At 52.1% G+C, this 20,341-nt stretch overlaps 1 protein-coding gene across 1 annotated transcript in view; it reads right to left on the bottom strand.

Moving 5' to 3' along the window:
* Positions 1 to 361: 361 nt before the first annotated feature.
* KIRREL1 (kirre like nephrin family adhesion molecule 1) overlaps positions 362 to 20,341 on the bottom strand; it is a gene marked incomplete at its 3' end in the record, with an annotated part of 46,853 nt that continues 26,873 nt past the window's right edge. Inside the window, exons 2-15 of the mRNA XM_083878755.1 lie at positions 17,142 to 17,291; positions 15,234 to 15,383; positions 14,664 to 14,821; positions 13,364 to 13,514; positions 11,826 to 11,931; positions 10,786 to 10,934; positions 9,783 to 9,910; positions 8,673 to 8,799; positions 6,840 to 6,940; positions 5,571 to 5,769; positions 4,582 to 4,689; positions 4,339 to 4,478; positions 3,130 to 3,207; positions 362 to 856 (exon numbers count right to left, since the gene is read on the bottom strand). Of these exons, the coding sequence (XP_083734881.1) occupies positions 362 to 856; positions 3,130 to 3,207; positions 4,339 to 4,478; positions 4,582 to 4,689; positions 5,571 to 5,769; positions 6,840 to 6,940; positions 8,673 to 8,799; positions 9,783 to 9,910; positions 10,786 to 10,934; positions 11,826 to 11,931; positions 13,364 to 13,514; positions 14,664 to 14,821; positions 15,234 to 15,383; positions 17,142 to 17,291 (2,240 nt within the window). The remainder of the gene's footprint in view (positions 857 to 3,129; positions 3,208 to 4,338; positions 4,479 to 4,581; positions 4,690 to 5,570; positions 5,770 to 6,839; positions 6,941 to 8,672; positions 8,800 to 9,782; positions 9,911 to 10,785; positions 10,935 to 11,825; positions 11,932 to 13,363; positions 13,515 to 14,663; positions 14,822 to 15,233; positions 15,384 to 17,141; positions 17,292 to 20,341) is intronic.

The following is a 20,341-nucleotide window of genomic DNA, read 5'->3' as shown; positions in this document are numbered from 1 at the left end:
TGGTTTGGAATGAGGTGAGTTTTTGGGATTTCTGCATCCCTCTGGATTCGGGAACACACAGAACCCTCATGGAATGGGAATGGTTTGGGATGGAGGGTTTTTTGGGGGGATTTCTGCGTCCCTCTGGACTCTGCTCCCTGGCAAAAACCTCCAGGAATCACAACGAGAGGTGGGGGATGCACAGACCCCCCAACATCAAGGAGAGGTGTGAAAAAAGTACCGCCAAAAACCAACCAATGGAATGAACGGAAGCTCCAAGGAGAGAAAAAAAAAATCAAAAACCCGGGAATTCCGAAGAGAGATCGATCTCAATCTCAACCTCAGGACAAACCCCTGAATATCAGGAGGATGTGGATCCCCTTTAAACGTGCGTCTGCATCCTCTGCTGGAACCTCTGCCCGTAGTCCGAGTGCTGGGACGTGTAGGAGAACCTGGCCGCGCTCCCGAACTTGCCCATGGCCTCGTAGGCGTCGTAGGCTCCCCTCTCCAGCCCCGCCGCGTTCCCAAATCCCAGTCGGAAGGCGGGATAACCCGCCTGGAACGTCCCGGCGCCGTAATTCTCGTAGGACAACTGGCTGGCCGTGTCCCCTCCGCCCGTCCCCGCGGCGGCTTCGGGGGGAAATTCGGGGCCGCTCCGGGGGTACGAGCTGAGCTGGGCGTAGCCGCTGGAGTGGGACAGGCGGGACGGAGGGCGGGTGTCGAAACGGGCACCGGGAGCGCCGGGAGCGCCGGGAACGACGCCGGGGACGACGCCGGGAGCGGCACCAGGCCCGGCGCGGTAATCGGCGTAGAGCACCGAGCGAGAGGCCGGGCGGTCCTCGTGGGCGCGGACGTTGTAGTAGCCGTTGGTGGGGTCCTGGGAAAAAAAAAATGGGAGAATTTAATGGGATTTTGGGGAACTTTTGGGGATTTTTGGGGTTTGGAGGGGCAGGAGAGGATTTGGAGGGTTTTGGGATGGTGGGGATGGAGACTGGAGATCCTTAGGGATTGATTGAGATGGTGGAAATGGAGAGCGGAGATCTTTTGGGATTGACTTGGAGGGTGGGGATTAATTGGAATTGTTTGGGAGAGCATGGATGTTGTAGTAGCCGTTGGTGGGGTCCTGGGAAAAAAATGAGAGAATTTGGTGGGATTTGAGGATTTTTTGTGGTTGGGAGGGGTTTGGGGTGGTGGTAGTAGAGAGTGAGTATTTTTTCACAGAGTATTGACATTGTGTAGCTGTTCGTGGGGTCCTGGAAAAGGGGGAAAAGGGGGATTTTGGGGATTTGGAGGGGATTTAGGAGTGTGGGAGTTCCTTGGAAATGTTTGGGATGGTGGGGATTGTTTGGGATGGAGGGAAATGGAGAGCGGAGATCTTTTGGGATTGACTTGGAGGGTGGGGATTAATTGGAATTGTTTGGGAGAGCATGGACGTTGTAGTAGCCGTTGGTGGGGTCCTGGAAAGGAAAGGGAGAATTTGGTGGGATTTTTGGAGATTTTTGGGGTTTGGAGGGGTGGGAGGGGATTTGGAGGGGTTCAGGATGGTGGAAATGGAGAGTGGAGATCCTTTCGGACTGATTGGGAGGGTTGGGATTAATTGGAATTGTTTGGGAGGGCACAGACGTTGTTGCAGCCATTGGTGGGGTCCTGGAAAAAAGGGAGAATTTGGTGAGATTTTGGGAGTTTTTGGGGATTTTTGGGGTTTGGAGGGGCAGGAGGGGATTTGGAGGGTTTTGGGATGGTGGGGATGGAAAGTGGAGATTCTTGGGGATTGATTGAGAGGGTGGGGATTCCTTGGGATTGTTTGGGAGGGCACAGATGTTGTAGTAGCTGTTGGTGGGGTCCTGGAAAAAAAAAGAGAATTTGGTGGGATTTTGGGGATTTTTGGGGTTTGGGAGGGTGGAAATCCTTTGGGATACAATGTAGGAGATGTTGGTGGGGTCTTGGAAAAAGAGGGGAAAAAATAAGGGAAAAGGGAAAATCTGGTGGGATTTTAGTCATTTTTGGGTTTGGAGGGGATTTGGGAGGGTTTTGGGATGTTGGAGTTTGGGATTTTTGGAGGGATTTTGGAGGGAATTCCTTGGAATTGTTTGGGAGGGCGCAGATGTTGTAGTAGCCGTTGGTGGGATGCTGTAAAAAGGGGAAAAAAAAAGGGAGAATTTGGTGGGATTTTTGGGAATTTTGGGGTTGGGAGGTGATTTGGGAGGGTGGGAATCCTTGGGGATTGATTGGGAGGGTGGAAATTCCTTGGGATTGTTTGGGAGGGTGCAGATGTTGTAGTAGCCGTTGGTGGGGTCCTGGAAAATGGGGGGGGAAAAGGGAGAATTTGGTGGAATTTTTGGGAATTTTGGGGGTTGGGAGGGCGAGAATTCTTTGGGATTATTTGGAAGAGTGGGAGTTCCTTGGAAATATTTGGGATGGTGGAAATGGAGAGTGCAGATCTTTTGGGATTGACTGGGAGGGTGGAAATCCTTTGGAATTGCTTGGGAGGGAGAAAAATCCTTGGAATTGCTTGGGATGGTGGGAATGGAGGGTGAGAATTTTTTGGGAGGGTGGGAATTCCTTGGAATTGTTTGAGAGGATGGAAATGGAGGGCAGGAATCCTTTGGGATTTCCTGGGAGACAGGACCAGGGCAGGGCTGGATTTCCTGGAATTTCGGACCTCTTGGAATTCCGGAATATCGAGGTGGGAACAGATCAAACCCAAACTTCATTCCAACTCCCGCATTCCCCAAAAATCCCACCTTGTCTTGGGAGCCCTGTCCAAACTCTCTTGGGATTTTTGGGCCACTCCCATTCCCAGAGGCCCGACCACCCTTTTTCCCGAATTTTTCCCGAATTTTTCCCGAATTTTCCCGAATTTTTCCCTAATTTCCCTAATTTCCCTAAAATCCATCCCAAACATCCCAAATTCCTGCCCAGAACATCTCCCTGCAATCTCATCCCTCCTCCCAAAATCCCAGATTCCCAAAATTTCCCCCTCCAATCCCAACAATCCCAGCAATCCCAGGATTTCACTCATTTTTTGGGTGGATTTCCCACCCATTTTTTTTTTTTTTTTGGTGGATTTTTTTTTTTGTTGTTGTTGTTTTCCACCAGTTCCAGGAGGAAGAAAATAAAAATAAAAATATAAAATTTTTCCATTTTGACCTTGAGCTCGTACTCCTCGCGGGTGTCGATGGTGTCGCAGCGCAGGTCCTGCTTCAGGTCCACGTCGTCCTTGAACGACTTTGAGAGGGGAAGAAAAAAAATAAAATCCATGGAATTTACGGAAAAAATTCCATGGAATTTATGGAAATTTGAATTATGGAAAAATCCTGTGGAAATACGGAAAAATTCCATGGGATTACGGAAAAAATTCTGTGGGATTACAGAAAATTTCCATGGTATTATGGAAAAATTCCATGAGATTACAGAAAGATTCATGGAATTATGGAAAAAATTCCGTGGGATTACGGAAAAAATCCATGGAGTTTATGAAAAAAATTCCGTGGAATTGCAGAAAAATTAATGGAATTACAGAAAAATTAATGGAATTTACAGAAAAATCCTGTGGAATTAGGGAAAAATTCCCGTGGAAGTATGGAAAAATATGTGGAATTATTATGGAATTATGGAAAGATGGATGGGAAGGGGCAGCTCCCAGTATCCCAAGATGGCTCCAACCTGACCTTGGTGACACTCGCAGGGTTGGGGACATTCCCAAAGTCGGAGACACCTGCCATCACCTCCTGGCCATCCCAAGGTGTCTCCACCCTGTCCCTGGGGACACTCCCAGGGTTGGGGACACCTCCTGGCCATCCCAGGAGGCCAACCTGTCCTTGGGGACACTCCCAGGGTTGGGGACACCTCCTGGCCATCCCAGGTGACTCCACCCTGATCTTGGTGACACTCCCAAGGTTGGGGACACCTCCCACCCATCCCAGGTGGCTCCAAGCTGGTTTTGGGGACACTCCCAGGGTTGGGGACACCTCTTTGCCATCCCAAGAGGTCTCCAACGTGTTCTTGGGGACACTCCCAGGGTTGGGGACACCTGCCATCACCTCCTGGCCATCCCAGGTGACTCCAAGCTGACCTTGGGGACCCTCCCAGAGTTGGGGACACTCCCAGGGCTGGGGACACTCCCAAGGTTGGGGACACCTCTTGGCCTTCCCAGGTGACTCCAACCTGGCCTTGGGGACACTCCCAAGGTTGGGGACACTCCCAAAGCCGGGGACATCTGCCATCACCTCTTGGCCATCCCAGCTGACTCCAACTTGACTTTGAGTTCCCTCCCAGGGTTGGGGACATTCCCACCCACCCCCAGGTGACAACTCCCTGTCCCCACGCCCCCCGAGGCCGTCCCCGGGTGTCCCTCACCGAGTAGATGGCCTTCATGACGCGTGTGGCCGTGGAGACGCTGGCCGTGTCCTCCTCCCTGTCCGCGTGCAGCGTCAGCGGCTCCCGGTTCACCGTCTCCACCTTGATGTCCAGCTTGCGCAGCGTCACGTCCTTACGGCCTGAGAGTGACCACAGGGTGACCACAGGGTGACCACGGGGTCACCGCTGTCCCCTCAGGTGTCACTGCTGTCCCCTCAGGTGTCACTTTGTCCCCTCACTCACTTCCTTTGCGGCGCCGGTAGAGGAAGCAGGCGAGGGCCACCAGGAAGGTGACGAGGAGGATGCTGGCGCCGATGGTGGCCCCGGCGATGATGCCCACGGGCAGCACCTCTGTGGGGGGACAGGAGAGTCCGGTCCCGAAATCCCCGGAGGAATTTGGGATTGGGGAAGGGGTTTTTGGGGTCGTTGGGTGTGAGAAGTGTTCGGTCTGCTCTTGGTTATCCAGAGGGATCTCCAGGAATTCTTTGGAGACTTCCATGGATGGAGAACCCAAACCCTTCCCAAGGCCTGATGTTTCCCAGGAGGAATTTCCCCAAATTTTTCAACCCCACCCCAACTGGAGGTGACCCAACCTTGTCCCCAACCTTGTCCCCAAGGGTGTCACTTTCTCCAGTTGGATGATGGTGGTGCCGGGCCTGAATTACCCCAGTTTTTCCAGCCCAACCCAACTGGAGGTGACCCAGCCTTGTCCCCAAGGCTCTCCCCACTGGTGTCACCTTTCTCCTCAAGATGGACAATGGGTGTGCCAGGCCTGATTTCCCCCAGATTTTCCAACTCAACCCAACCCAACCCAACTGGAGATGACCCAAACTTGTCCCCAAGGTTGTCCCCAGTGGTGTCACCTTTTTCCTCCAACTGGATGATGGCGGTGCCGGGCCTGAATTCCCTCAGATTATCCAACCCAACCCAACCCAACTGGAGATGACCCAAACTTGTCCCCAAGGTTGTCACCTTTCTCCTCGAGCTGGACAATGGCCGTGCGGGGCCTGAATTCCCCCGGATTTTCCACCCCAACCCAACCCAACTGGAGATGACCCAAACTTGTCCCCAAGGTTGTCCCCAGTGGTGTCACCTTTCTCCTCGAGCTGGATGATGGCGGTGCCGGGCCCGAATTCCCCTAGATTTTCCAACTCAACCCAACTCAACTCAACCCAACCCAACCCAACTCAACCCAACTGGAGATGACCCAAACTTGTCCCCAAGGTTATCACCTTTCTCCTCGAGCTGGATGATGGCGGTGCCGGGCCCGAAGCTGTTCCAGGCCGTGCAGTTGTAGCGGGTCTGGAAATCGGCGTCCATGACGTTGTTGATGGTGAGCGTGGACAGGACCCCACTGCCCGTGTTGGTTCTCTCCACCGTGTACCGCTCCAGGGTCCCGGCTTCCAGAATGTTCTCCTTCCACGCCCACGCCTGGGACGGAGGGGGAGGAAAGATGGGGATTGGTGTTGGTATAAATGAGGATTTTTATATTATATATAAAATATTTTACATTTTTATCTTATATATAAAAAATATAAAATACATATAAATATTATATATTATATATATATATTATATATTATGTGGTTATGTTGTATTTTATATAATTAGAATGTATGTTATATGTATAATATAATAATATTGTATTTTCTATATTAAAAAATTAAATAATTATGTGATTGTATTATATTTTATATAATTATATTTTATTTTACATTATCTATATAATTATATTTTTACATTATTTATATAATTATATTGTATGTTATGTTATATATATTATATAATTACTCATATACTAATTATATATAAATATATTTATTCTATATATAAGTATATTCAATATAATATGATAATATAATACTATCTAATGTAATATATTAAAATATTATTTTAAAATATATTGCTTTATTATAATATTGTATAGTATATTATAATATATTATGTAAAAATATATATTATTTTAAAATATATTCCCTGATAAATAATATAAATTAAATAATAGAAATATTATAATATAAATAAATAATATAGATTAAAATGTATGTTATATATTTGTAATGTTATGTTGTATTTTATATAATTGTATTATAGGTTTTATATGTTATATAATCATAATATTTATTAATTATATATTATTATATTATTACATAGCCATATATTACTTATACATATTATATGTATATAAGTGTATTATAAAATATTATATAAATATAAATACAAATACAAATATAAATATAAATATAAATATAATCCTCGTTGTTTGGGGGCTCTTTGTGGGATTTCTCATAGGATTTTTTTTTACATTTCTTTGGGGTTTTTTGGTGATTTTTTTCTTTGTTTGTTTTGTTTTATTTTGTTTTTGGGGCTGTTTTTTAACAAAATTTCCCAGAATTTTTGTGGGATTTTTTTTTTTCTTCCCCGCAGTATTCTTTTACCTATTTCCATGGAATTTTCAAAGTTAATTTTGGGGCGTTTGGGGTGTTTTTGGGGTGACTCACGATGCGGTCCGGCGGCGGCGTGCTGCCGATGAAACACTCCACCTTCCCGCGGTCGCCGCGCACGGCGAACTGCACCGGCTCGCTCGAGATGATCGGGGGGCCTGGAGGGGAAACATCGGGATTTGGGTCTTGGGGAAGGGAAAATACCAGGGAAAGGGAAAATTGGGAATTTGGGTCCTGGGGAAGGAATTTTGGGTCCTGGGGAAAGGGAAAATTGGGAATTTTGGGTCCTGGGGAAGGAATTTTGAGTCCTGGGGAAGGAATTTTAGGTCCTGGGGAAAGGGAAAATTGGGAATTTTGGGTCTCGGGGAAAGGGAAAATCCCAGGGAAAGGGGAAATCGGGAATTTTGGGTCCTGGGGAAGGAATTTTGGGTCCTGGGGAAAGGGAAAATCAGGAATTTTAGGTGCCAGGGAAAGGGAAAATCCCAGGGAAAGGGAAAATCAGGAATTTTGGGTCTCGGGGAAAGGGAGAATACCAGGGAAAATTGGGAATTTTGGGTCCTGGGGAAGGAATTTTGGGTTCTAGGGAAAGGGAAAATCCCAGGGAAAGGGAAAATTGGGAATTTTGGATCTCGGGGAGAGGGAAGATACCAGGGAAAGGGAAAATTGGGAGCTTTGGGTCTTAGGGAAGGAATTTTGGGTCCTAGAGAAGGAATTTTGGGTCCAAAGGAAGGAAAAATTGGGAATTTTGGGTCCTGGAGAAAGGAAAAATGGGGAGTTTTGCGTCCTGGGGACCAAGGAAAGGGATTTGGGGCCAGGGAAGGGGATTTAGGGCCAGGGAAGACGATTTGTCCCATTCCCAAGGGATTCTCGGGAGGTTTTTAGGAGTTTTTTGGGGGGAATTTTTGGGTTTTTTGGAGGGGATTTTGGGGGGTTTTTTTGGGGATGGTTTTTGGGTTTTTTGGGGTGTCTGACCGTTGACGAAGAGGGTGACCTCCCTCTCACCTCCCGACCAAAAACGACCAAATTTTTTTGGGATCCACCCCATTCCCAAGGGATTCCCAGGAGCTTTTTGGAGGGATTTTTTGGAGTTTTTGGAGGGGATTTTGGGGGGTTTTTTTGGGATGATTTTTTTGATTTTTGGGGTGTCTGACCGTTGACGAAGAGGGTGACCTCCCTCTCACTTCCCAACTGAAAACGACCAAATTTTTTGGGGAGGAGACATCTGGACTCACCCCATTCCCAGCGATCTGTGGGAGGTTTTTGGGGGGAGTTTTTGGAGTTTCAGGGGTGGTTTTTGGGTTTTTTTGAGATCTCTGACCATTGATAAAGGGGGTGACCCTCCCTCTCACCTCCCGACCAAAAACAACCAAATTTTTTTGGGATCCACCCCATTCCCAAGGGATTCCCAGGAGCTTTTTGGAGGGATTTTGGGGTTTTTTTGGGATGGTTTTTGGGGGGTTTTTGGGTTGTTTTTTGGGATTTTTGGGGTGTCTGACCATTGATGAAGAGGGTGACCTCCCTCTCACTTCCCAACTGAAAACGACCAAATTTTTTGGGGAGGAGACACCTGGACCCACCCCATTCCCAGTGATCCTCGGGAGCTTTTTTGGGGGAGTTTTGGGGGGATTTTGGGGTTTTTTTGGGGTAGTTTTTGGGGTTTTTTGAGATCTCTGACCATTAAAAAAGGGGGTGACCCTCCCTCTCATCTCCCAACCAAAAACAACCAAATTTTTTTGGGATCCACCCCATTCCCAAGGGATTCCCAGGAGCTTTTTGGGGGTTTTTTTTGGGCGGGATTTTTTTGGGGTTTTTTGGGATGGTTTTTGGGGTTTTTTGGGATGGTTTTTGGGGTTTTTTGGGATGATTTTTTGGATTTTTGGGGTGTCTGACCGTTGACGAAGAGCGTGACCTCCCTCTCCCCCACGCCGATGCGGGGCACGATGGCCTTGCAGACGTACTGGCCGGCGTCGGCCTGCGTCACCGACTTCAGGTACAGCTGGTTACTGTTGCTCAGCACCTGCGGACACGTGGGGACACGTGGGGACACGTGGGGACAGTCAGGGACAGGTGGGGACACATGGGGACACGTGGGGACAATTGGGGACAACTGGGGACACGTGGGGACAGTTGGGGACAGTTGGGGACGGTTGGGGACAGTTGGGGACAATTGAGGACAATCAAGGATAGTTGGGGACAGTTGGGGACAATTGAGGACAGTTGGGGACAGCTGGGGACACTTGAGGATGGTTGGGAACATTTGGGGACAGTTGGGGACAATTGGGGACAGTTGGGGACAATTGGGGACAGTTGGAGACAACTGAGGACGGTTGGGGACAATTGGGGACAGTTGGAGACAAATGGGACAGTCGAGGACAGTTGGGGACGGTTGGGGACAGTTGGAGACAGTTGGAGACAGTTGGAGACAATTGGGGACAGTGGGGACAGCTGGGGACAGTTGGGGACAACTGAGGACAGTTGGGGACAATTGGGGACAGTTGGAGACAATTAAGGACAGGTAGGGACAGTTGGGGACAATTGGGGACAGTTGGAGACAATTGAGGACAGGTAGGGACAGTTGGGGACAATTGAGGACAATTGAGGACAGCTGGGGGCAGTTGGAAACAACTGGGGACAGTTGGGGACAGTTGGGGACAGCTGGGCACAATTGGGGACAATTGAGGACAATCAAGGATAGTTGGGGACAGTTGAGGACAATTGGGGAGAGTTGGGGATGGTTGAGGACAGTTGGGGACAGCTGGGGACATGTGAGGACAGTTGGGGACAATCAAGGACAGTTGGGGACAATTGGGGACAGGTGGGGATTTTTGGGGGGGACTTTTTTGGATTTTGGGAGGATCCTTTTTGGAATTTTCTTGGGATTTTTGCGGGGACTTTTTTGATTTTTGGGGGGATTTTTGGGGTGATTTTTTTTGATTTTTGGGGTGATTTTTTTTTTTTATTTTTCGGGCTATTTTTTTGGGGATTTTGGGGGTCTCCTACCATGTTGGACTCCTTCTTGGTCCAGGTGAGGGTCAGGGGGGGGTTCCCCGACCACACACAGGTCAGGGTGACGTCGGAGCCGATGTCGGTCACGGTGGGTTTGGGGTCCACCACGATCCGGGGGGCGACTGCGGGGGGAAAACGGGGGAAATGAGGAGAGGGGTTTGGGGAGGGGGATTTGGGGACAGGGAAGGGGATTTAGGGCTTGATTTGGGGACAGGGAAAAGGGTTTGGGGCCAGGAAAGGGGATTTGGGGTCAGGGAAAGGGGTTTGGGGTCAGGGAAGGAGATTTGGAGCCAAGGAAGTGGATTTGGGGCCAGGAAAGGGGGTTTAGGGCCAGGGAAAGGGATTTGGGGTCAGGGAAGGGATTTATGGCCAGAGAAGGGGATTTAGGGTCAGGGCAGGGGATTTGGAGCCAAGGAAGTGGATTTGGGGTCAGGAAAGGGGATTTGGGGCTGGGAAAGGGGACTTGGAGCCACCAGGGAAGTGGATTTAGGGCCAGGGAAAGGGGATTTAAGGTGGGATTTTGGGCTGGGAAAGGGGATTTGGGGGCAGGGAAGGGGACTTAGGGCCAGGGAAGGGGATTTGGGGCCAGGGAAGGGGATTTGGGACTGGCAAAGAGGATTTGGGGCTGGATTTGGGGCCAGAAAAGGGGATCTGGGGACAGGGAAGGCGTTTAGAGCCAGAGAAGGGGATTTAGGGCCAGGAAAGGGGATTTAGGGCCAGATTTGGAGTCAAGGCAGAAGATTTGGGGCCAGTTTTGGGGCCAGGACAGGTATTTAGGGCCGGGTTTGGGGTTGGGCAGGTATTTAGGGTCAGGAAAGGTATTTAGGGCCGGATTTAGGGCCAGGACAGGTATTTAGGGTGGGATTTGGGGCTTTGGGGCCGGATTTGGGGCTGGATTTAGGGCCAGGACAGGTATTTAGGTCCAGGACAGGTATTTAGGGCCAGATTTAGGGCCAGGACAGTTTATTTAGGACCAGAACAGGTATTTAGGGCTCACAATGCACGTCCACCAGGGTGCTGACGTTGGTGCTGCCGATGTCGTTGTGCACCTCGCAGGACACGGGCTCCGTGAAGAAGGTGTGATCCACCTGCGTGTCGTACCTGTTCTCCCGGGCCTCCTCGATCAGCACCCCGCCCTTGGCCCACCTGGGACATGGGACAGTCCTAAATCCTGATCCCAATCCTAAATCCCCATCAGCACCCCGCCCTTGGCCCACCTGGGGACAGGGACATCCTAAATCTTGATCCTAAATCCTGATCCTGATCCCAATCCTAAATCCTGATCCTGAATCCTGGTCCTGATCCTAAATCCTGATCAGCACCCCGCCCCTGGCCCACCTGGGACACGGGGACATCCTAAATCCTGATCCTAAATCCTAAATCCTAAATCCTGATCCTGATCCCAAATCCTGATCCCAATCCTAAATCCTGATCCTAAATCATGATCCTAAATCCCCATCAGCACCCCACCCTTGACCCACCTGGGACACGGGGACACTGTTGGGACATTGAGTGACCCCAGTCCCAATCCCAACCCTGTAAGGTTTTGGGGTGTGGAGGGGACACAGAGCCACCATGGGGACATCAGGTGACCCCGATCCCAATCCCAGTCTCCAATCCCAATTCCCAATCCCCATTCCAGTGGATTTGGGAAGGGAAGGGGACACAGAACCAAGGTGGGGATATTTAGGGATCCCATTTGACCCCAACCCCAATTTTGAACCCCAATTCCAATTTCCAATCCAAATTTCCAATCCTGGGGAGTTTTGGGGTGTGGAGGGGACACAGAGCCAAGGTGGGGACAGTGGGTGACCCCAATCCCAATTTCCAATCCCAATTTCCAATCCCAATTTCCAGTCCCAGTTTCCAATCCCAGGGGGAGTTTTGGGAAGGGAAGACAGAACCAAGGCGGGAAAATTTAGGGATCCCATTTGACCCCAACCCCAATTTCCAACCCCAATCCCGATCCCAATTTCCAACCCCAATTTCCAACCCCAATCCTGACCCCAGTCCCTCCCCCGGGGGTTTTGGGCTCACCTGTAGCCCTTGATCTCGGGGTTGGCCGTGGCCATACAGGTGAACACGACCCTCTCGCCCTCCTGCACCGTCTGCGGCTGGATGGACAAAGTCACCGTTGGGGGATCTGTGGGGACACCACGGGGTCAGGGGGACACGGGGGGACCCCAAAGATCTGGGGTGGGGCACCCCTGGCCCTGAATTTGTGGGGATCCGAAATCCCATCCTGCCCTAAATCACATCCCACCCTTAATCCCATTTTACCCTAAATCTTATCCTACCCCAAATCCCATCCCACCTGAAATCCCATCCCACCCTAAATCACATCCCACCCCAAATCCCATCCCAGTGTGGTCACCTCTGTCAGGGCCCTAAATCCCATCCCTGAACTTGTGGGGATCCTAAATCCCATCCTGCCCTAAATCCCATCCCACTCTAAATCCCATCCTATCCCAAATCCCATCCCACCCCAAATCCTATCCTGCCCCAAATCCCATCCCACCCCAAATCCTATCCTGCCCCAAATCCCGTCCCACCCCAAATCCTATCCCACCCCAAATCCCATCCTACCCCAAATCCCATCCCAGTCTGGGGACCCTAAATCCCATCCCAGTGTCACCCTCATCTCTGTCCCTTTGGTGACCCTAAATCCCATCCCTGTCCCTGTCAGAACCCCTGGATGTCCCCAGTGTCCCCAATCCCATGGATGTCCCCAATATCCTCAATGTCCCTGATGTCCCCACTGTCCCCAGTATCCCCAGTGTCCCCAATGCCCTGGATGTCCCCAGTGTCCCCAATCCCCTGGATGTCCCCAGTGTCCCCACCGTCCTTGGTATCCCCAGTGTCCCCAATCCACTGGATGCCCCCAAAGTCCCCAATGTCCCCTGGATGTCCCCTGGATGTCCCCAATGTCCCCAGTGTCCCCAATCCCCTGGATGTCCCCTAGATGTCTCCAATGTCTCCAATCCCCAGGATGCCCCCTGGATGTCCCCAATGTCCCCTGGATGTCTTCTGGGTGTACCCAGGATGTCCCCTGGATGTCCCCAATGTCCCCAGTGTCCCCAATCCCCTGGATGTCCCCAATGTCCCCTGTATGTTCCCAGTCCCCCAGATGTCTCTGATGTCCCCAATGTCCCTGATATCCTCAATGTCCCCAATATCTCCAATGTCATCAGTGTCCCCACTGTCCCCACTGTCCCTGGTATCCCCAATGTCCCCAATCCCCTGGATGTCCCCTGGCTGTCCCTGCTGTCCCCAATGCCCCTGATGTCCCCAGTGTCCCCGATCCTCTGGCTGTCTCCAATCCCCTGGCTGTCCCCGGTGTCCCCTGGCTTTCCCCGATACCCCCAATACCCACAATGTCCCCACTGTCCCTGCTGTCCCCTGGCTGTCCCCAGTGTCCCCAGTCCCCTGGATGTCCCCAGTGTCCCAATCCCCTGGCTGTCCCCTGGCTGTCCCTGCTGTCCCCTGTCCATCCCCGGTGTCCCCTGTCCATCCCCGCTGTCCCCTGGTGTCCCCAGTGTCCCCTGTCCATCCCCGGTGTCCCTGGTGTCACTCACGGTGCACGTTGAGGCGCACCGAGGTTTCCTTTCCTCCGGGCACGGCCTCGTTGGAGCAGCGGCACGAGAACACGCGCCCGATGTCCAGGTCTGTGGGGGTGATGGGCAGCAGGCTGGTGGTGCTCTCCCTCTTCCCATCGGCCAGCACCTCCTGAGGGGACATTGGGGACATTGGGGACACACCAAAAATCCACCCAAAATCCAAAAAAAAAAAAAAACTCAAAAAAATCACCGGAAAAATCGCGCAAAAAATCACCAAAAACATCCCCCAAGAAATCCCCCCAGACCCCTCAAAATCTCTGGAGTCACTGGGGATACTGGGGACACTGGGAACATCCTAAAAATTCGCCCCAAATCCCCCCAAAAATCCAAAAAAATCACCAAAAATTCCCCCCAAAAATGCCCGAAAATCCCCAGGGTCACTGGGGAACACTGGGGACAAGGTGACAGTTCTGGTGACACTGGTGACAGCCATACCGTGGTGGTGACAGCACTGTCCTGCGGCAGCCTGTCCCGGAAGCAGGCCATGGTGGGACAGGACAGGGATGGACAAGGAGGACAGGGTGACAGTTTTGGGGACACAGGTGACATACTGTGGTGGTGACAGCGCTGTCCTGCGGCAGCCCGTCCCGGAACCAGGCCATGGTGGGGACAGGACACGGATGGACAGGGATGGACAGGGGTGGACAGGGATGGACAAGGAGGACAGGGGACACACAGTGACATTTCTGGGGACACTGGTGACATACCGTGGTGGTGACAGCGCCGTCCTGTGGCAGCCCGTCCCGGAACCAGGCCATGGTGGGGACAGGACACGGATGGACAGGGATGGACAGGGATGGACAAGGAGGACAGGGGACACACAGTGACATTTCTGGGGACACTGGTGACATACTGTGGTGGTGACAGCGCTGTCCTGTGGCAGCCCGTCCCGGAACCAGGCCATGGTGAGGACAGGACAGGGAGGACAGGGGGGACACAATGACAGTTTTGGGGACAAGGTGACAGTTTTGGGGACACAGGTGACATACCGTGGTGGTGACAGCGCTGTCCTGCGGCAGCCCGTCCCGGAACCAGGCCATGGTGGCAGGGACAGAACAGGGATGGACAGGGGACACACAGTGACAGTTTTGGGGACAAGGTGACATTTCTGGTGACACTGGTGACATACCGTGGTGGTGACAGCGCTGTCCTGTGGCAGCCCGTCCCAGAACCAGGCCATGGTGGGGACAGGACAGGGATGGACAGGGATGGACAGGGTGACAGTTTTGGGGTCATGGTGACAGTTTTGGGGCCATACCGTGGTGGTGACAGCTCCATCCTGCGGCAGCCCGTCCCGGAACCAGGCCATGGTGGCGGCGGGTTTGGCGCTGCGCGTGTGGCAGGTCAGGTTGTAGGGGGTCCCCGCCCTCAGCAGGATCTCGGGGGCGCCGTCGATGGTGGGGTCCTCCGGGGGGACTGCGGGGGGACATGGGGGACAGTGGTGGTGGCAGAGCCAAGGGACAACTGGGGCCAGTGGGGTTTGAGGTGGGATTTAGGGGCGGGTTTGGGACGTTGGGGACTCTGGGGACTGTGTGGGACATTGGGGACATCATTGGGGACACCGGGGGCCATGTGGGATATTGGGAACCGTGTGGGACACTGGGGACTGCGTGGGACCCTGGTGACACTGGGGACACCCTGGGGACACCCTGGGGACATTGGGGAAACCCTGGTGAGGCTCACTGAACATGGATGCAGCGTGGCCTCTGTGGCCTGGCACCAGAGACACTGGGGACACTGGTGATACTGGGGACTGTGTGGGGCACTGGGGACACTGGGGACACGGGGGACACCCCGGTGACATTGGGGACATCTAGGGGACACTCACTGAGCACAGTGAGCCGGGCACGGCGCGAGCGCAGCGCGGCCTCGGTGGCCTGGCACTCGTAGACGGCGTCATCGGAGAGCTCGGCCTGGCTGATCTCCAGGTTGTACTGGCCAGAGTCGGCCGTGCCCACGATCCGGTACCGCGGCCACGCTGGGGGGACATCGTTAGTGTCACCTCAGTGCCACTGGTGTCACCTCAGCATCACTGGTGTCACCTCAGTGCCACAGGGACACCCCAGGGACACCCCAAGGACACCCCAATCCCACCCTGCCCACGATCCGGTACCGCGGCCACGCTGCGGGGACAGCAGAGGGGACACCTCAGTGCCGCTGGTGTCACCTCAGTGCCACCAGGACATCCCAGGGACACCCAAGGGACACTTCCATCCCACCCTGCCCACGATCCGGTACCGCGGCCACGCAGCGGGACATCATTAGTGTCACCTCAGTGTCACTGGTGTCACCTCAGCATCACTGGTGTCACCTCAGTGCCACAGGGACACCCCAGGGACACCCAAGGGACACTCCAATCCCACCCTGCCCATAACCCGGTACTGCGGCCATGCTGGGGAGACATCGTTAGTGTCACCTCAGTGTCACTGGGACACCCCAATGTCACAGGGACACCCCAGGGACACTCTAGGGACACCTCAGTGTCACCCTGTCCATGATGCGGTACTGCGGCCACGCTGGGGGGGACATTGTTGGTGTCACCTCAGTGTCACTGAGACACCCCAGGGACACCCCAATGCCAAAGGGACACCCCAATGCCATGGGTCACACACACTGGGACACCCCAATCCCACAGGGACACCCCAAAGCTACCCCCTGTCCCTGGGTACCTTTGAGCCCCTGCCCTATGGGTGACACCCTGTCCCCCGTGTGATGTCACCCCTAAAGCCACCCCTGTCCCGTGGGTGACACCCCAAAGGCCCCCTGTCCCCCAGATAGCTTTGACTCGTTGCCCTGTGGGTGACACCCCCAAAGCCACCCCTGCCTCACACAGTGTCACCCCTGTCCCGTGTGGTGTGTCCCCCTGTCCTGGGTCCCTTTGACCCTTTGCCCCGTGTGGTGTCACCCCTGTCCCGTGTGGGGTGTCACCTGTGTCCTGTGTGTGGTGTCACCCCTGTCCCATGTCTGGTGTCCCCCTGTCCCCGGGGTACCTTTGAGTTCCTGTCCCATGGGTGTCCCCCTGTCCTATGTATGATGTCACGCCTGTCCTGTGTATGATGTCACCCCTGCCCCATGGGTGTCACCCCTAAGCCACCCCCTGTCCCTGGTACCTTTGAGGCCCTGTCCCATGGGTGTCACCCCTGTCCCATGGGTGTCCCCCTGTTCTGTGTATGATGTCACCCCTGTCCCGTGTGTGTCCCCGTGTCCCCGGTACCTTTGAGGCCCTGTCCCATGGGTGTCACCCCTGTCCCATGGGTGTCCCCCTGTCCTGTGTATGATGTCACCCCTGTCTCATGAGTGTCCCCGTGTCCCGGGGTACCTTTGAGGCCCTGCCCCATGGGTGTCACCCCTGTCCCATGGGTGTCCCCCTGTCCTGTGTATGATGTCACCCCTGTCCCATGTGTGTCCCCCTGTCCCGGGTACCTTTGAGGCCCTGCCCCATGGGTGTCCCCGTGTCCTGTGTGTGATGTCACCCCTGTCCCATGGGTGTCCCCGTGTCCCCGGTACCTTTGAGGCCCTGTCCCATGGGTGTCACCCCTGTCCCATGGGTGTCCCCGTGTCCCTGGGGTACCTTTGAGGCCCTGCCCCATGGGTGTCCCCCTGTCCCATGGGTGTCCCCCTATCCTGTGTATGATGTCACCCCTGTCCCATGTGTGTCCCCGTGTCCGGGGTACCTTTGAGGCCCTGTCCCATGGGTGTCACCCCTGTCCCATGTGTGTCCCCGTGTCTGGGGTACCTTTGAGGCCCTGCCCCATGCCCAGGGCCAGCCCGTCCTTGGTCCATTGCACGATGCCGGAGTAGTTGAGCACCACGCAGGACAGGACGATCCTCTGCCCCGCCACCACCGTCTGGTCCTCGGGCTCCTCCACGAACCGTGTCTGCACCGCTGTGGCCACAGCGTCACCCCGGGGCCACCCCGACATCCCGGGACAGCCCCGGGATCCCCCCGAGATTCCCCAAGGCTGCCCCGGATCTCCCCAGATCCTCCCAAGATTCCCCCAAGATCCCCCAGAACTGTCCCTGATCCCACCAGATCCTCCCAGGACACTCCCAGGGGTTGCCCCAGATACCCCCAGATCCTCCCAGGATCCCCCAGAGATTCCCCAAGGCTGTCCCTGATCCCACTGGATCCTCCTGGGATCCCCCCAAGATTCCCCAAGGCTGCTCCGGATCCCCTCGATCCTCCCCGAGCTGTCCCTGATCCCTCTGGATTCTCCCAGGACACCCCCAGGGGCTGCCCTGGATACCCCTGGATCCTCCTGGGATCCCTCCAAGATTCCCCAAGGCTGCCCCAAATCCCCCCAGGATTCCCCTGGGATCCCCTGGAGCTGCCCTGGATCCCCCCGGGATCCCCTGGAGCTGTCCAGGATCCTCTTGGAGCTGCCCTGGATCCCCCCGGGATCCCCTGGAGCTGCCCTGGATCCCCCTGGGATCCCCTGGAGCTGCCCTGGATCCCCCCTGGGATTCCCCGGAGCTGTCCAGGATCCTCTTGGAGCTGCCCTGGATCCCCCTGGGATCCCCTGGAGCTGCCCCAGATCCCCCCAAGATTCCCCGGAGCTGTCCAGGATCCTCTTGGAGCTGCCCTGGATCCCCCTGGGATCCCCTGGAGCTGCCCTGGATCCCCCTGGGATCCCCTGGAGCTGCCCTGGATCCCCCCGGGATCCCCTGGAGCTGCCCTGGATCCCCCCGGGATCCCCTGGAGCTGTCCCAGATCTCCCTGGAGCTGCCCTGGATCCTCCTGAGATCCCCTGGAGCTGCCCCTGATCCACCTCAGATCCCCCAGACCTGCCCTGCTTTTCCCTGCTCAAATCCTGGTGTTTTAATCCTGGAATAGGGTACGGAACGGAATGTTTGATGGAGAAAAGGAAATTAAGACGGCGGGTACCAAAATCCCCACGAAATTCATCAAAATTCCCCTAAAATTCCCCCCAAAATCTGCCTAAAATTCCCCCAAATCCATGTGATGGGGATCCAGAAATCCCTGGAATAAATCACATCAAATCCATGGGATGGGATACCCCAGGAATCCCTAAAATAAATTCCCCCAAATTCATGGGATGGGATCCCCCAGGATCCCCAAAATCCCTTGGAATAAATCTCATTGTCCCTCCAATCCTGATACATATAAAATATATAAAATATATATAAGATATGTAATATATAATATATATTATATGTAATGTACATATATTATATAATATATTAATATATAAATATATACTAAATATAAATAAATATACAATAAATAAATAAAGAATAAATCTATAAAATTAAAGAATAAATGTAAATAGTAAATATATATTTAACAAATATAAAATATAAAATATATCTTATATATTTTATAGATAAAAATATAACCCTATATATATAAATATAACCCTATATATACATAACCCTATAATATAGATAATATATTATATATGTATTTATATATATTATAATTATATAAATATATATTATTTTATATATATATTATAATATATATAATGTGACACAAATATATATATAAACAATCTATAAACACAACAAACCCAAATTAAAAAACCCACAAAACCAAAAAAATTCAACACCTTAAAAAACAACAATAAAAATTATCTTCTCAAATAACCTCAATCCTAAAAAACCCAAACTTAATACACCCATAACGTTGCAAAAACTTACACAATTTAAACTACAAAAAATATTCTTCTACTTTAAAAATAATAAAGTAAAATAAAATAAAATAAAATAATAAAATAAAGTAAAATAAAATAAAATAAAATAATAAAATAACATAAAATCAAATAAAATAACATAAAATAAAATAAAATAGAGTAAAATAAAATAAAATAAAATAAAATAAAAACAAAAAACCCACCCTGGGGTGCCCCAGTGCCACCCACACCCAGCAAGGAGGGAAAAGGGATGTGGGAATTTTTATTTTTTGGGGGAAAAAGATGAAGGAAAAATTAAAAAAAAAAAAAAAAAAAAAAAAAGCGGAGGATGTGGAGGAGGGGGATGGAGGAACCAGAAATAAAAAAAAAAAAAAAAAAAAAAAAATTAAAAATCAGAGATCAAAGAGAGGGAAAAAGGTGCCGGGAGAGAAAAGGAGGGAGGTGGGAGGGAAAGATCAGAGCCGGGAAAAGGAGAAAAGGGGGAAAAATAAAAAATAACAGGACAAGGAGGGAGGGAGGGAGGGAGAGGTGGGGGAGGACCCGTTGTGGTGCCAGATTTTGGGGGAAAATGAGGGGAAAATGGGCAATGGGATGAGCCCAGATTTTGGGGGAAATTGGGGGGGAAATGGGTAATGAAATGGCCCCGGATTTTGGGGGAGATCAAAGGGAAAATGGGTGTTGAGATTGCTCTGGAATTTTGGGGAAATCAAGGGGAAAATGGGCATTGAAATTGCACCAACCCAGCCGAAAATGGCACCAGAATTTTGGGGAAAATCCAGGGAAAATGGGTAATGAAATGTCACCAACCCAGCTGGGAATGGGCCGGGATTTTGGGGAAAATCAAGGGGGAAATGGGCAATGAAGTGGGACTGGAACAGCCGGGAATGGGCTGGAATTTTGGGGGAGATCAAGGGGAAAATGGGCACCAAAATGGCCCCAGATTTTGGGGGAGATCGAGGGGAAAATGGGTATTGGGGTGGCCCCAGGATTTTGGGGAAAAATGAAGGGAAAATGGGCAATGAGATGGCACCAACTCAGCCGAGGATGGGCCGGGATTTTGGGGGAAATGGGCACCAAAATGGCCCCGGATTTTGAGGAAAATCAAGGGGAAAATGGGCAATGGGATGGCACCGGGATTTTGGGGAAAATCAAGGGACAGCAGGAACTGGGATAGCACCGGAATTTTGGGGAAAATCAAGGGGAAATGGGGACCAAAATGGCCCCAGATTTTGGGGGAAAATCAAGGGAAAGCAGGAACTGGGATGGCACGGGGATTTTGAGG

This window comes from Zosterops lateralis, assembly GCF_965231275.1.
Source record: "Zosterops lateralis genome assembly, chromosome: 27".
Taxonomy (NCBI): Eukaryota; Metazoa; Chordata; class Aves; order Passeriformes; family Zosteropidae; genus Zosterops; species Zosterops lateralis.
This window is presented reverse-complemented; position numbering and strand designations above follow the sequence as displayed.